Here is a 17,490-nt window from a genome sequence, read left to right as displayed (position 1 = left end):
TGCTTGTGTTGATCCTATGCTACTGTGCTTGGATCGTGCTGTGTATACTTACTGGTGTATACTGTTATCTACTGAAGTGTGTACTGATTACTGTGTATACTTACTGGTGTATACTGTTATCTACTGAAGTGTGTACTGATTACTGTGTATACTTACTGGTGTATACTGTTATCTACTGAAGTGTGTACTGATTACTGTGTATGACCTTGGCCTGGCAACGACTCTGAATATTGGATACTATCCTGGTAATATATTCTACCATTGAATACAGTTATCTCTCTTGTCTATTAATTCCTGTGTTTTCCTGTCCCTCTCCTTCAGTATTTTCTGCTGCGTGCAAAATTCTCTAACACTTTCTCCAAGGTTGGGGACAGTGGGTGGCATACAGGGCTGGAACCAGGTTTTTTGGTGCCCTAGGCAAGGCCCCCTGATTTCCTGCCCCACCACTCGCATCCTTCCTCTCCCCATGTGCCTGCGGGGGGGGGGGGAGCTAGACAAGAGCAGGCTAGCACACTGGCTGGCCAAGCACACCTTCCAAGCATATCGGCCACCGCCCCACTGCTCAGCCCCTTCCCTGCCGCCACTGCCTGCAGGAATCCTGGTAGGCTGCCAGGAGGGTGGCAGAGAGACAGGTGGTGGTGAGGGCAAGTGCAGAGATGGCAGTTGGGTGCCCAAGCCAAGGGTGCCCATGTTCACCTCTGCCGGCACCCGGGGAGGGGGAGTGTGCCTGCCAAGCACTCCTGGTAGGCTGCCAGTTTGGACAGTGAGGCAGCAGAGGGTGGCAGAGAGGCGGGCAGCGGAGAGGGTGAGAGCATGGTGGTGGGGGACCACCCGGCTGTGGCTCACTGGGCCTGGTGCCTGCCTGGCCAACCATCCTGTGGAAGAGCCATGCGGGTGAGTCATGGCTTGGGGACAGTGGAAAGAGCTGCGTGGGGAGGGGGCACCCACTGCCCTTGTGGCCAAGTGGCTCCCCCAGGCCTACTTGGTAGCATGGCCCTGGTGGCGAGGGGAGGGACGCCAACTAGACACCCACTAATGTGTTTAATATCTACATGTGCCCCCTCACCCAGCTGGTTTGGAGTTTTGGGCTTGGGTGTCATCAATATGCTAATGACAGCCAGCTATACCTGCTGATGGGCAGCCACCCAGACTCCACCCTGAAAAATCTGACTGAAGGTTTGGAGGCCATGGTGGGATGGCTGAAGCAAAGCTGGTTGAAGCTGAATCCAACTAAGACAGAGGTTCTGTGGGTGGGGGGAGAGTTGACTTGGGACTGGGGAGCCAATTCCCAGTGCGTGATGTGGTGCCTCCAATACTGGCACCTACCATCAGGAGTCTGGGGGTGACTCTGGACCCTGTTTTATCTATTGAGGCCCAGATCGCCAGTGTTGTCTGGTGGACATTTTTCCAACTGCGCCATGTCAGAAAACTGGCCCCCTATCTGTCTCATCCTGACCCTGCCACAGTAATCTATTCAACAGTCACCTCCAGGCTGGATTACTGTAACTCACTTTACATAGGGCTACCCTTGAAACTGATCCGGGAGCTCCAACTGGTACAAAATGCGGTAGTGTGGGGCCTTACAAGGACCCCACCAGTGCTGCAAGAACTGCACTGGTTGCTGGGGAAGCACCAGATGAAATTCAAGGTTTCGGTGCTTACCTTTAAAGCCCTTAACTGTCAGGGACCCGCGTACCTTCAGGACCACCTCCCACAGAATGCCCCCTGAAGGGCATTAAGATCAGCAGAAGAACCTTCTGGCGGTCCCTGGCCCAAAAGATATCCGACTGGCCTCAACCAGTGTCAGGACCTTCTTCACCCTGGCCCCAGCCTGGTGAAACTCTCTGCCAAGTGACACCCTTGACACATCTGATCTGTTAAAGTTTTGCAGGGCATGTAAAGCAGAGATGTTCCACCAGGCCTTTGGATGAGGTCAACACGAACAATAAAGGAGAATCATGGACAGGAGACAAAGCACCATGACTGGTCAGATAGCCAGAAACTTTTCTTATGATATCATATATATTAGGGTTTGTAGAATCTTTCAGGCTCAAGTGCCGTGTTCTACTGGAGAAAGTTTTCCTTCCAGACGTTTCGTTCTCAGCTGCGGAGAACATCCTCAGTGGCGTTGGAGCAGGCGCTCTGACCTTCTTGGTTGCTGTGCATTGAGTGAGGCCAGGGCTGCTAGAGAGCTGCTATTCACCACACCCCTTCCAGCCTAGAAATAGCAAAAGTTTCTTTTGCAGCAAGTTTCTCTTAAAGACAAGAGCCCCGTGGCACAGAGTGTTAAAGCTGCAGTATTGCAGTCCTAAGCTCTGCTCATGACCTGAGTTCGATCCCCGAAGAAAGCTGGGTTTTCAGGTAGCCGGCCTGAGGTTGACTCAGCCTTCCATCTTTCCGAGGTTGGTAAAATAAGTATCCAGCTTGCTGGGGGGAAAGTGTAGATGACTGGGGAAGGCAATGGCAAACCACCCCGTAAAAAGTCTGCCGTGAAAACGTTGAGAAAGCAATGTCACCCCAGAGTCGGAAACGACTGGTGCTTGCACAGGGGACCTTTCCTTTCCTTTTCCTTCTCTTAAAGACACATATCTTAATTGTGCACAGCAGTGTCCTGTCTCCAGAAGTGATGTTTTATTCTGTTTGTTATTCTAGGGTTGCTCCAGAATAGACAGGGAGTTGAAGCAACAATTTAGATTATTCCAGAATAGATGCAGTGAAGGCCCAATTTAAACTTGTTGATAGCAGAACTAATGAATGCACCTGTGTAACTTTATACATGGTCAATATTCAGCCTTAACTGGGAGCTGTGCAATATCTGTCTGAGCTACAGATCGTTGGCATCCCAATGTTGCTTAACTTAAACATGATACTGGGTGCAAATTTGCACAAGTACATTCTTTTGTCCCACCACCATCATGGTTACATCAGGCCTTAGTGTCAATGGAGATGTGGGGATTCATGATTATGAAATGAATCTGGTCAGAAATCTGGCTACCTAAACATCTGAGGAGCAAACCATGAACTTGTAATCTTCTTTGTTCCTCACTTAACAGATACTAGTCATGGGGGGGGGGGGTGGAGGCTCCAAATACACCACTTTATAGTTTAAGTCATCCCTTTGTGTAGCATCAGCAGTACAACTTTTGTTTGTGGAGTTTTAGAAGTACTCTTTAGGAGAGCCAGTTTGGTGTAGTGGTTAAGTGTGCGGACTCTTATCTGGGAGAACCGGGTTTGATTCCCCACTCCTCCACTTGCACCTGCTAGCATGGCCTTGGGTCAGCCATAGCTCTGGCAGAGGTTGTCCTTGAAAGGGCAGCTGCTGTGAGAGCCCTCTCCAGCCCCACCCACCTCACAGGGTGCCTGTTGTGGGGAGGGGGGAGGTAAAGGAGATTGTGAGCCGCTCTGAGACTCTTTAGAGTGGAGGGCGGGATATATATCCAATATCTTATCTACCTCACAGGGTGTCTGTTGTGGGGGAGGAAGGGAAAGGAGATTGTGAGCCGCTCTGAGACTCTTCGGAGTGGAGGGCGGGATATAAATCCATCATCCATCCATTCTTCTTCTTCTTCTTCTCCTCTCTTAGCCACATCAACATTGAAGAAATAAGCATAAAGAGCTTTTGACATCCTCAATATAATTCCTTGACTATCCAAGGGCAGACAGCCCTCCTTTGTGATCACATTTAAAGGCTTTGTTACCACAAGGAAAGATGCCAAGCCCTCCAAATCTATAATCTGAATATTCATTCGGATATTTTGCACTCTTTCATAGCAACATCTCATAAAGTCTGTACTTGGTATACTTTTGGCAAGTCATCACTAAAATCATACAGACTTCAGAAGTCCGAAAGCATAATTTCCACGAAACACAACATATCGTTTTATCTGATTTTTACTCACCTGGTGAGGAATAAAATGTATTTGCATAACAGCATTGGTTTCTTCATGCAAGCCCATAAATTCCACTCCAGGAGTTCCATAGCTGAAAGCCTGATTAAAGTCAATAGTACTTAAGCTTGTTTTGATCTTTGGTGAGCTTTCCTTGCACTACATTAATTCTGTTCTAGAGTAACTGCAGTTTCTCTCCACACTGGAGTAGAATTAGGCTGATGTTAAACTTACATTTACTCCATAGGAAATGTTTAGATACTGTGCTCTCAGTCACAAGTCTCCTGGGGTAACTTTCAAGGTCCACAAAAGTGATGACATGCTAACCACAGTTAAGTCACTAGCGATAAAATGTTAACACAATAAATTACAAGCAGCAGCCACAGATATTGCCCCATGCTAAGAAAAGTCCTTAAGGATATTTAAAAACAGGCTTTGTGTTGGATGCACGGGAGTGTTTCTATGGCGAGAACTATTTCCTCCCTCCCACTGCAGAGCCAAATGGCCCCTGAAATGTTGGGGGGGGGGGGCAGTGAAAAGTCATGCTCTGCAGGTGGAAACTGTTTCATCCTCAGACACGTTCTACTGGATCCAATCCTCAGGATGCAAATCATGGGAACGGAGATGATAAAAAGCTATTTATTTATTGCATTTTCCACTATACCAGAGTAAAAGTCACTTTTTATAATGAGCTATAGTTTGGAGCACTTCACAGACTTCTCTGAAACCTTTATTAAAATTCTGATTAATCAGATTTCCTTAAGTTTAAAACTTGCCTCCGCCAGGAACTCACTACGCAGCCTTAAACCACTACTATTTCTTCTCTCTACTCCCCTCCTAGCCTTAAACCACTACTATTTCTTCTCTCTACTCCCCTCACAACTATAATACAGAGGTTATGTCGTTAGGATTACTGAGAATGTATAAATGCTAAACATTACCACATCTTCAACACATCTACTTGCTGCTGGAAACAACTATGCAGCTCATGAGACAGTGGAGGAACGGTTAGGGGAGGGACGGTGGCTCAGTGGTAGAGCATCTGCTTGGTAAGCAGAAGGTTCCATGTTCAATCCCCAGCATCTCCAACTAAAAGGGTCCTGGCAAATAGGTGTGAAAAACCTCAGCTTGAGACCCTGGAGAGCCGCTGCCAGTCTGAATAGACAATACTGACTTTGATGGACCAAAGGTCTGATTCAGTAGAAGGCAGCTTCATATGTTCATGGGGAGGGATGGTGGCTCAGTGGTAGAGCATCTGCTTGGTAAGCAGAAGGTCCCAGGTTCAATCCCCGGCATCTCCAACTAAAAGGGTCCTGGCAAATAGGTGTGAAAAACCTCAGCTTGAGACCCTGGAGAGCCGCTGCCAGTCTGAATAGACAATACTGACTTTGATGGACCAAAGGTCTGATTCAGTAGAAGGCAGCTTCATATGTTCATGGGGAGGGATGGTGGCTCAGTGGTAGAGCATCTGCTTGGTAAGCAGAAGGTCCCATGTTCAATCCCCGACATCTCCAACTAAAAAGGGTCCAGGCATGAAAAAACCTCAGCTTGAGACCCTGGAGAGCCGCTGCCAGTCTGAGTAGACAATACTGACTTTGATGGACCGAGGGTCTGATTCAGTAGAAGGCAGCTTCATATGTTCACAAGCAAAAAGGATACAGTTTGATGGCTCCTGATCGGGTTCCAATAGCCATAAGATGGAAGAAAGGGCTGTAGCCAAGGGCACTAGGCTGGTGTGGGAAGCCATGTTCAACAGTCTGGGGGGGAACAAAGAAAACATGCTATTATTTATTTTAAATATAGCCAGGAGAAAGTGGTAATTTTTTTTCTCACTTTCAGAACCAACCTGAATTCTGGCATCGAACCAAATCAAGATAAAGCACAACAGTATTTCTTACCAGAACTTACCAAAGTTTGACAGAACCAGAGAGATCCATGGCAAGAATTTTCCCCGATGCTTTAAAACAATTTTCAAACAAAATTACATGGCTAAACTACTTTGGAAATTTGGAAAGTGGAGAAGTAAATACACAAACCTGTTAAATAAAAAAAAGAGTTTCACTCTTGTTCTTGAGACCAACATTCAACATCAAAAAAAACCAACTGCTCTAGAATGCCATGGTTCAACTATTAGCGGGAGCTAGATGGAGCATACATATTTCATTCTGCAGACGCTCCACCGGCTGTCCATTGTTAGCAGGCTCAGTTTAAGCAGGGGTGTCAAACTCATTTGTTATGAGGGCCAGATCTGACATAAATGAGACCTTATTGGGCTGGGCCATGTTTGTCATAAAATGCAATGCCAGGTAGCAGAGATATAAACTTTATAAAGGACACAGACAAACACAAAGTTAAAAAAAACCCTAAAATAAAACATGCTTAAAGTATTAGCACTCTTGCAATATTATGGTCAGTATCAAAACAAGGTTTCCCTCCCCACTTCTCCTCACCAAGACAGGAACCTCAGCCAATGGAGAAAATAGAGGCTTTGCTCTGTAGCTCCTGTATGATTGAGAAATCCTGGCAAAGCAAGCTGTGACACAAAAGACAGGGAGAAGAAAGCAGGCTTGCTTGTGAGCCTGATCGCAGCCCTCCAGGGGCTTGATCTGCTCCACGGGCCACATGTTTGACATCCCTGGTTTAAGGTACTGGCTATCATATACGAAGCCCCTCATGGCTTTGATCCCTCATATTTGCAGGACCACCTCTCTCGCACTGCTCTGCCATGACAACTTCACTCACATCAACAGGGGGCTTCTGCGGGTGCCAACCTGCAAATGGGCAACAGCTGCCCATACACACGCTTTCTCTGTTGTGGTTCCCACCTTGTGGAACAGTTTTCAGGTCAGAAAAGCTCCCACTCTCCTGGTCTTCTGCAAACTATGCAAAACCGGTTCATGAACTTACCTAGATAAATTATTAGGACTGTAGTCTATACTGCTGTGTATACTTATCGTAGCAGGATAACCACAAAACTGATATCCAGTGAACTGGATGACACTACATTGTTCAGGGTGGTGAGAACCAGAGAGGATTGTGAGGAACTCCAAAGGGATCTGTTGAGGCTGGGTGAGTGGGTGTCAATGTGGCAGATGAGGTTCAGTGTGGCCGAGTGCAAAGTAATGCACATTGGGGCCAAGAATCCCAGCTGCAAATACAAGTTGATGGGGCGTGAACTGGCAGAGACTGACCAAGAGAAAGATCTTGGGGTCGTGGTAGATAATTCACTGAAAATGTCAAGACAGTGTGCGTTTGCAATAAAAAAGGCCAACGCCATGCTGGGAATTATTAGGAAGGGAATTGAAAACAAATCAGCCAGTATCATAATGCCCCTGTATAAATAGATGGTGCGGTCTCATTTGGAGTACTGTGTGCAGTTCTGGTCGCCGCACCTCAAAAAGGATATTATAGCATTGGAGAAAGTTCAGAAAAGGGCAACTAGAATGATTAAAGGGCTGGAACACCTTCCCTATGAAGAAAGGTTGAAACGCTTAGGGCTCTTTAGCTTGGAGAAACGTCGACTGCGGGGTGACATGATAGAGGTTTACAAGATAATGCATGGGATGGAGAAAGTAGAGAAAGAAGTACTTTTCTCCCTTTCTCACAATACAAGAACTCATGGGCATTCGATGAAATTGCTGAGCAGACAGGCTAAAACGGATAAAAGGAAGTACTTCTTCACCCAAAGGGTGATTAACATGTGGAATTCACTGCCACAGGAGGTGGTGGCGGCCACAAGCATGGCCACCTTCAAGAGGGGTTTAGATAAAAATATGGAGCAGAGGTCCATCAGTGGCTATTAGCCACAATGTGTGTGTGTTTGTATATTTTGGCCGCTGTGTGACACAGAATGTTGGACTGGATTGGCCTGATCTAACATGGCTTCTCTTATGTTCTTAGAGGGACAGTATCTTCCACATGCTATTTGGCTGCTCTAAACTAGGCAGGTACAGCATGAGTAACATATGGAAGAACACCGTGCTGCAAGTTACTGATATGTACACACGCACAGTTGCTGAATAATGTCTCCAGTCATTAAGAGACAACCCTGAAGCCATCCTTTCCTCACCAAGCTGGCCCTCTCCCAGTCCTACAACTGAACCTAGGAGGTCTCATGCACTAAAGCAGCATGACAGAATGAGCCAAACCACTTCAGACCACAGGTAGAGCATGTTTTTAAAGATGCTCCTCTATGTTAAAAGCTTCTTGCAAACAAAAAGGACTATTGAATACCTACCATGAAAGGTCCTTCTCAGAACTCTGAGGAAAGGAGGACATCCTGATCGGGTGATTCCCATCATCCATTAAAGGTGGCAGGAAATATTTTTTCAGCTTCTTGATTCCAGCTTTGTGAGAGTCACCCTCTCTAGTTTTGCAACTCCAACAGCAATTTGAAATGCAGTGCTACTTCTATAATTGGACAAAAATGAGAGCTACAGTAGCAAAGACATAATCCATAAGATACAGATAAGGGCTGAGAAAAGAAGGGATCCCGCTTTTACTTTGTTTCTCCAAGATGACTCCAGGAGGAACAAGACATCTTCCTTTCCACAGAGGAGAAGGACCCTTCATGTTAAGTATCCAAAGGTCCTTTCTCCCTCTGAGGTGGAAGACATCTTGATTGGGACCTCACAGAGCAGTATCCTCATTTATTGTCTTTTCTAAGAGCGCAAGAAAGGACTGACTGTTTGATTATTTGTTTTAAAACTTTTCCAGGTACAGACATCAAGCTGATAGGTTGGTAGTTACCCAGATCCTCTTTATCCCCCTTCTTGAAGATGTGGACAACATTTGCCCACTTCCAATCTTCTGGCACCTCACCTGTTCTCCAAGAATTCTCAAAAATAATGGCCAAAGGCTCAGAAATTACATCTGCAAGTTCTTTTAGTATTCTTGGAGCTATACCAATAAAGGTATGATATTGAATATTGAGAAGCTATGGTGTAAAATGGATGAAGATATGATAAAATGGAATAAACTTAATTTGTCATTGCTTGGCAGAACAGCTGCAATTAAGATGAATATTTTGCCAAGAATAATGTATTTGTTTCAAACTATTCCAATTGTGAAAGACAGTAGACAATTTAATAAATGGCAAAGGAAAATTTCAGAGTTTGTGTGGGCTGGGAAGAAACCAAGGATCAAAATGAAAATTTTAACAGATGCAAAAGAGAGAGGAGGATTCCAATTACCAGATTTAAAATTATATCATGAAGCAGTTTGTCTAGTGTGGATAAAAGAATGGGTAATGCTGTTGAACAAAAAACTTTTAGCGTTGGAAGGTCATGGAAATAAATGTGGCTGGCACGCTTATATGTACTATGGGGAAAAAAAGATGGATGTTTTTTTCTCTCACCGTTATATAAGAAATAATTTGCTAAATACTTGGATGAAATATAAGAAGTATGGGGATGAGAGAAAACTTTTATGGATAGTGCCAGCAGAAGTAATAAAAACAACAGCTGAGACGGGTGAAGAAAAGTGGTTGTCATACAATCAACTATTAACAATACAAAGTGGCAAAATAGAATTGAAAACTACTGAAGAGTTGAATAATAAATATTATTGGTTCCAAATGCAACAAATAAAGAACTTGGTGGAAAATGATATTAAAACTGAAGGAATAAGAAGAGAGCAAACAGAAATGGAAAAAGTTCTGCTTGGAGACAATGAAAATTAATTTCAAAATTATATAAATTACTTTTAAAATGGTCTACAGAAGATGAAGTAGTGAAATCTCAAATGATTAAGTGGGCAATTAATGTAAATAAAGAAATACAGATGGAAACTTGGGAATATTTGGGGAAGAATTCTATAAAGCTTTCGACGTGTCGTAGTATTAAAGAGAACTGTTTTAAAATGATGTACAGATGATATATGACTCCTAAAAAGTTGGCAAAGATGAACAATAAGATGCCAGATAGATGTTGGAAATGTAAAAAACATGAAGGTTCTTTCTACCATATGTGGTGAAAGAACAAAAAAGTATTGGCAGATGATTCAACAAGAAATTTCTAGGATCTTGGGATACGAATTTAAGAAAGTTGCAGAGACTTTTCTGTTGGGATTACAAATGGAAAAATTTTCAAAAGAAGATAGAACTATAATCTGGTACTTGCTTTCAGCTGCTAGGACACTATATGTGCGTTGTGGAAGCAAGAAAAAATACCAGAAAAATGGGATTGGATTGTAGAAGTTATGACATGGAGTAAAATGAACAAATTAACAAGAATTTTAAGAGACTATGACTTAGAAGTTTTTAAGATGGAATGGAAAAAGTTTAGAAGATATGTAGAAAAAGAGTGGAAAATAAAAGGACATTGGACAATTTTTGATAATGATTAAGTCTTAGAAGGAAGAAGAATATTAATCTTTGTTTTTATTAGTTAAGGGTACCTTTAAATGTTAGTATTTTAAGTAAATAACACCGGCGGGGGTCAAGTAACGGGGGGAGGGGTGGTTAGAAAGTAATATATGGGATAGATAAAAAGAAGTTATTAACGATGAAAGAAATAGATATTGTTACCATATGTTCCTAAATAAAATTGTTATAAACCGATAGTATCCTTGGATGTAGTTCATGTGGCCCCAAAGACTTGGTTTCATTTAAAGAAACTAGGTGTTTATGTACTACCCCCAGGGGTGGCCAAACTGCAGCTTAGGAGCCAGCTACATGTGGCTCTTTCACACATATTGTCGGGCTCTCAAAGCCCCCACCACCTGTCAGCCAGGTTGGAGAAGGCATTTATCTCTTTAGATCACTTCTGCAAGCCAAACCAAATGGCGCCTTAGAGAATGCATTTAAAGTCACAGTTGCTTTATTTCCACCTCTCCCTCCTCCCTCTATTTTCCTTCCTTCCTTCCTTCCAACATCTGACGTTCATGTCTTCCGGCTCTCAAACATCTGACATTTATTCTATGTGGATCTTACCTTAAGCAAGTATGGCCACCCCTGTACTACCCCTGTGCTGATCCTAGGCTGTAACTCCCTTCTCTCATCATGTGTTCTGTTTTTGCCAGTCTGAGCACTTTTTCCCTTGAAAGAAAAGACTGAGGAAAAGTAGGAATTGAGCAGCTCTGCCCTCTCACCATCACTTGTTACAATTTCAGCTTCCAGGTCCTGCAAGGGGCCTACCATGTCCTTGTTCTTTTTCTTACTTGGAACATAAGAATATAAACATTTTTATAAAATTGTTTTTAGCATCTCACTAGCCTAAGCGCATACTCAGCTTTTTTATTTATTTATTTATTTATTTATTACTTTCAATTTATATCCCGCCCTCTCCGCAAGCGGACTCAGGGCGGCTTACAACATCATAAAATACAATCAATCCAATAAAACATATAAAACCATAATTTACGTATATCAGCTTTAAAACCATTCTATGGCGCTATTTCAGTACAGTATAGAATTCTCGACTGTAATCGCCAGCATTCTGTAAGATGTCCGGTGGCAGCCCTTTTTTTCAAACCGCAAAAGCCTGTTTAAACAATTCGGTCTTACAGGCCCTGCGGAACGCAGACAAATCCCGCAGGGCCCTTATGGCTTCTGGGAGGGTGTTCCAAAGTCCTGGTGCTGCCACCGAAAAAGCCCTGGATCTCGTCACACACAGCCTGGCTTCTTTTGGGCCAGGGGCGGACAGCAGATTTTTTGTCCCTGATCGCAGTGCTCTCTGGGGGATATATGGGGAAAGGCGGTCCCGTAGATAGGCAGGTCCCTGACCATAAAGGGCTTTGAAGGTTAATACCAATACCTTGAAGCGAACTCGGAACACAACAGGCAACCAGTGCAGCTCCCTCAGTACTGGCTGAATGTGCTCCCATCGCGGCAGCCCCATTAACAGCCGTGCCGCAGCATTCTGCACTACTTGTAGTCTCCGGGTTAGCATCAAGGGTAGCCCCATGTAGAGAGCATTACAGTGATCTATTCTTGAGGTGACCGTAGCATGGATTACCGTCGCTAAGTCGTTGCGCTCCAGGTAAGGGGCCAGCTGCCGCGCTTGCCGAAGATGAAAAAAGGCAGATCTAACAGTGGCTGCTACCTGGGCCTCCATTGTAAGGGAGGACTCAAGAAGCACGCCTAAGCTCTTGACCTTAGGGACCGGTATCAGTGGTACCCCGTCAAGGGCCGGCAGCTGGATCTCTCCCCCAGGACTGCCTCGACCCAGGTAGAGAACCTCCGTCTTCGTCGGATTCAATTTCAGCCGACTCAGTCTGAGCCAAGAAGCCACGGCTTGTAGCGCCAGGTCTAGATTTTCCAGGGTACAGTCAGACTGGCCACCCATCAATAGATAGAGCTGGGTGTCATCCGCATATTGATGGCAACCCAGTCCATACCTCCTGACAATCTGAGCAAGGGGGCGCATATAGATATTAAATAGCATCGGGGATAGGACCACTCCCTGCGGCACCCCACAACTAAGAGAGTGCCTCTGGGATGCTTCCTCCCCTATCACCACCCTTTGTCTCCGATCTTGGAGAAAGGAGGTCAGCCACTGTAAGGCAGATCCCTGAATCCCCACATCGGCAAGGCGGCTAGTCAGTAGCTGATGGTCAACCGTGTCAAAAGCGGCTGACAGATCTAATAACAACAGCACCTAACTTTCTCTCTACAAGCACTGATTATTTGTTTATAGTCAACCCTGATTATAAGGTCCTTCTTCAGTTTCCTAAATAAGTCTTTCTTATTTCTCAAGTCCATTCAAAGCTGTTTATGTAGCCACCTTGGCTTCTTTAGGCTCCTTCCATTTTTCTTCTCATAGGAATTGTTTGTGATTGTGCCTTCAATATTCCACTTTTAAGAAACTCCCACCCCTCTTGAACTCCCTTCTCCTTAAGTACTTCTGGCCATGGGATTCTACCCAGCATAACTAAGTTTGTCAACATTTGCTTTCCTGAAGCCCAGCCTATACATCTGACTACATACAGCATTTCCTTCCCCAAGACTATACATTCCAAAATTACATGGTCACTACTACCCAGGATGCCACTACTTTCACCTCATCATCCAGTTCTTCCCTGTTAGTGAAAATCAAGTCCAAGATAGAAGATCCCTGTGTTTCCCTCTCCACTTTCTGGAAAATGAAGTTTTCAGCAAGACAAGTCAGGAATTTATTTGACCTTTTGTTTTTAGCAGAAGTGGACTTCCAACAGATACCTGGGTCATTGAAATTTCTCGTGACCACCAGAGCCTCTTAATACTTTCTGGGCTGTGTCAGGCAGTATCATTTACTCCCAGATGGATCAGCAAGAAAGAATAACAATCTGTGGGCTTGACGAGTCTTCCTACCCTCTTATCCACGTCCCGGGTGTGTGCCCCTGGTAGACAGCATACCTCTCAAGATGACAAGTCCAGTCAGCACACTTTGGGCTCTACCCCTCCGAATAGGGAATCCCCAATTACCAGCACATGGCTTTTCCTATATTGGAGAGCAGAAGATCAAGTCCTATCATCCACGGGGGCCTAAGAAATATCCTTCAAGCTTTGAGGAGGCTGGAAAAGTCACCCTTGTTCCAGTGGTCCAGAATCAATATCTATGGGGAGATCCTGGAACCGATTACTTAGAATGTCTCCTAATCATCCTGCTTCTGTGGGTTACCTTTCCCCATATGTCCTCCTCTTGTGTTGGGTGCCTTTTCTTCCTCCTCCTCCTGTTGCCTTCTCAAGACCACTTCATGGGCTTTGTCCATGAAATCTACACCTTCCTTTATAAACTGGAGCATGGACAAATGTGCCTCAAGTCCTTGTATCTTATCCTCCAGGAGGGCTACCAACTTACATTTGCTGCAAGTATAATTGCAGTTACTCTCAGGTAAGAATACCATACCACAGACTTTGCAGGTTACTGCCTCTGCTCCTTCCCCAGCCATGCTGCCGCAATCCATTTCAAATTCAATCCAAATTAATACTGCTTATCTTGTACCTCCTTGATAACTCCACTGCCAAACTGCCTCCTAAGACTATTTGTGAATAGCTACTCACCATCCTACAGGGTCCTCAGGCCAGAACCCCAGGCTAAGAGCCACAGGGCAAGAGCCCTTTAGCTCTCGCCCTTTGGCTCACACCTCTGGTGAGGACGAGCCTTGCAATTTAAAGGCTCACAGCCCCCATCTCTGACTCAATAGCCAGAGCAACAGTAGAGGGCAGGATTACTAACCTTGATAATTCCCTTATTTTCAGTGCCTTGGCTTGTGGGAGAAACAAATGGTTGACTCACTAAAGCATCAATGATGATTCTGAGATGCTCCAAGCATTGGGTTAGAAAAAGGGAACTCTTCTGTACGTTCACAATGAATCTGTGATCTTGGAGGCATTGTATTGTGATTTGAGTGTCCAGAAGTGTCTTTCTCCTGGTCCCAAACCTGATCAAAAGATCATCCAGGTACAAATGAATATGAATCCCTTGGTGTCTTAGCTGAATTACTAAAGTGACTGGGACCTTGGAGAAGACTCTCGGAGCTGTGACAAGCCTAAATGGAAGTGCTTTGTATTGAAAATGAAGATCCCTGAGGCAAAAGCTAAAATATTTCTTGTGTGCCTAAAGGATAGGAACATGAACATACACCTCTGTAAAACTGATGGAGGTCAGGAACTCCCCTGGTTGTAACGATTCTGTGATGGAGTGGAGAGTTACCATCTTGAAGTAATAAATCTGTTCAGGAACTTTAAATCCAGAATGGCTCTCTGTTTCTCTTTGGGATCATAAAAAATACACTCCTAATCCCTTCTCTGAGGATGTCAGTGGCTTAATGGTGTTTACACCAAGGAGATGTATAGCTTGGGTGTTTCTTTGTCATTTCTCCAATCTCTTGGAAACTGGGGATTGTGTGAAATGTCCCAATGGAAGGCAGGAAAATTCTACTGCATAGCCCTTATTCACTACTTCGATTGGCCAGGAATCTGCTTGGGACTGTATCCAATGTTCCTTGAAATGAAGTAGTCATCATTTCACCAGAATGTTGTTGGCATAATGCCTTGGGTTGTTTCAATGCCCTGTTGGACATTTCTGTCCTGAGGACCTGTCTGTCTGAAGAATCTGGATTGCTGTCTGCTTCTTCTATAGAAGGCTCTTGGCTGGTTCCAGTTAGGCTTTCTTTGGTCCCGTTTAAATCTCCATAAGACATGTTGGGAACAAAAGGAAGTCCCACTGAATGGTTGTCTGTCTGCACACCTCAAGGTCTTAGGCATGGCTTTTCTCTTGTATCCTGTTTCCACCAAAATCTTATCCAGGTGATCCCCAAAGAGCATTTCTCCCTGAAATGGGTAGGCAATGACAATGTTCTTGGAGTGAAGATCAGTGAGCCACACTCCTGGCCACAAGGACCTTCTGGTGTCTGCTGCTGATGACATAGCTTTAGGTGTGACGGTAAGTTAATCCACTATAACATCAGCCACAAAAGCCTTTAGGACTTGAGAGGATACTTCTCTATGGCATTTATCGGATTCTGGTATTAGTAGCAATGATTTTCTATACCATGTAACCAGGGTTCTAGAAATTATATAAGACATTGTAGAGGCCTTGATTGCCATAGACGTTGGGAGAGCCAGTTTGGTGTAGTGGTTAAGTGTGCGGACTCTTAACTGGGAGAACCGGGTTTGATTCCCCACTCCTCCACTTGCACCTGCTGGAATGGCCTTGGGTCAGCCATAGGTTGTCCTTGAAAGGGCAGCTGCTGTGAGAGCCCTCTTCAGCCCCACCCACCTCATTGGGTGTCTGTTGTGGGGGAGGAAGGGAAAGGAGATTGTGAGCCGCTCTGAGACTCTTCGGAGTGGAGGGCGGGATATAAATCCAATATCATCATCATCTTCTTCTTCTTCATGTGCTTTTCACTGTGCAAAATCCACCTTCTTATCCAAGCTGTCTCTGATGGTATCCTATCCACCTTCTGATAACAGACTTGAAGAATGCAGTGCTGTCACAGCAGCATCCACTACAGTAGCAGCAAAAACTCATTAGCAAAGGGAGGATGGGCATACAGTCTCTTGAGAAGAGTAGGGTATTGCTTATTAGCTAAGGGTATTGCTTATTAGCCATTCACATTTGAAGTGTCTCTCAAAATACTCTAGGAAAGTAATTCCTCTTTCTCGAGGATCTGACCTAGGAAAAAAACTCTGAGTCTAGATGTAAAGCAGTTCTAATGGTATTATTTCATGCCAAGCAGATTACTTTGCATATGTATAAAAATGCATCTGAGATATATTGGTGAGGTCATACTACTACTTCAAACATTTTGCATTGCCTGCTGCACTTGTCCCAAAAATCTTTTGGGATTCAAGCACTATGTACTGAATACAATCTGGGGAAGACCTCCTCTTAAAACCCTGGAGAACTGCTGACAGTTGGAGGAAACAATACCGAGCTTGATAGATCAGTAGTCTAAGTAGTACAGGGTAGCTGCTAGAAAATGGTAGCTCCAGTCCTCTCTCAAATTATTAAACATGGAAAATTCCTTTATCAAAGTTAACACACTTACATATAAACAAATGACATTCAAATATGTATGCAAATAAATGTGTTGAAAGAAATATTAAATTCCAAAATGCATCATCCTAATACTACATATATGGGACTACTGCAGTTTGCAAACCTCTAAGGGTCATCAAAATATACAAGTAGCGATAGACAGCAACTGTTCAGTGAGGTGAAGACAGCATTGATACCCGCTGCTAGAACCACTGGGAGTTGGGCCTTCCGGCCTCTCCATCTCCTGTGTACCAAAGAACCAGTTTCTCTCTGTACTTGTAGGAACGGGGTGGGGAGGAAGAAGGACTTGGTATAATTTTCATTTCCGTCACCACATGCTGCTTCTAACTCACTCAAGCTCACCCTTGCATTTTATAGTGTTTTCTTTGACACAGCTGTGATCTGCTTTTAACAGTGACAGCCAGAATGAACAGATTTAAATCACTGATTTAAGATGGTGCCCCCACATTTTGTAGTTCATATAAGTGTGGATCATTTGTACACAGTTAGGATCTTTCTGAACATCCATGTAAACCCATTTATTGCTATAGTAATTTTTTTTTTCAAGTTAATAAATGATTTATTAGAAAAAGTTATTATACAATCATAATAAAGTAATACAGAAAATGCATAAAACTTGGTAAATTTCACCGAACATATACCTCAAGAAAGAGGGAGGGGGAAAAGAAAGGAAAAGAAAAAAAAAAGGGGGGGGGAGGGGAAAGGGAAAGACCAATGATAAGATTACTACGTGAAATACACCAGGATTAATTATAACCACAAAAAATCTTTGTAAAGTTTGCTTTTGTTGTAGGAATTGATATAAAATGGGTCGCTATCAATTTTCCCCAGGATAGGAAGCCAAACCGCTATATACTTGGAATAAGCTTGGTAAGGGTCGGAAGTATCTATCGAAGCCTGGATCTTGTCCATTGCAATATGATCCCACACTTTCAGGAGCCAGGTGTCTAACGATGGACTGATGGGGTTTTTCCAAGACTGTGCAACCGTTGCTTTTGCTGCTGTTAAGAGTTTGGCCAATAGGGATCTTTTGGAGGATGATAGCTTAGAACCAGGCCAGTGATTAAGAAATATTATTTTAGGGTCATCGGGAATTAAGATTCCTAGTAAGGCTGAAA

The 17,490-nt window shown here is 44.0% G+C and overlaps 1 protein-coding gene across 1 annotated transcript in view; it reads right to left on the bottom strand.

Moving 5' to 3' along the window:
• LLGL2 (LLGL scribble cell polarity complex component 2) overlaps window positions 1-17,490 on the bottom strand; it is a 110,473-nt gene that overhangs the window by 48,644 nt on the left and 44,339 nt on the right. Inside the window, exons 3-4 of the mRNA XM_060252902.1 lie at window positions 5,547-5,644; window positions 3,900-3,981 (exon numbers count right to left, since the gene is read on the bottom strand). Of these exons, the coding sequence (XP_060108885.1) occupies window positions 3,900-3,981; window positions 5,547-5,644 (180 nt within the window). The remainder of the gene's footprint in view (window positions 1-3,899; window positions 3,982-5,546; window positions 5,645-17,490) is intronic.

The sequence above is a fragment of the Heteronotia binoei genome, chromosome 13 (assembly GCF_032191835.1).
Source record: "Heteronotia binoei isolate CCM8104 ecotype False Entrance Well chromosome 13, APGP_CSIRO_Hbin_v1, whole genome shotgun sequence".
In the NCBI taxonomy this organism is placed as follows: Eukaryota; Metazoa; Chordata; class Lepidosauria; order Squamata; family Gekkonidae; genus Heteronotia; species Heteronotia binoei.
This window is presented reverse-complemented; position numbering and strand designations above follow the sequence as displayed.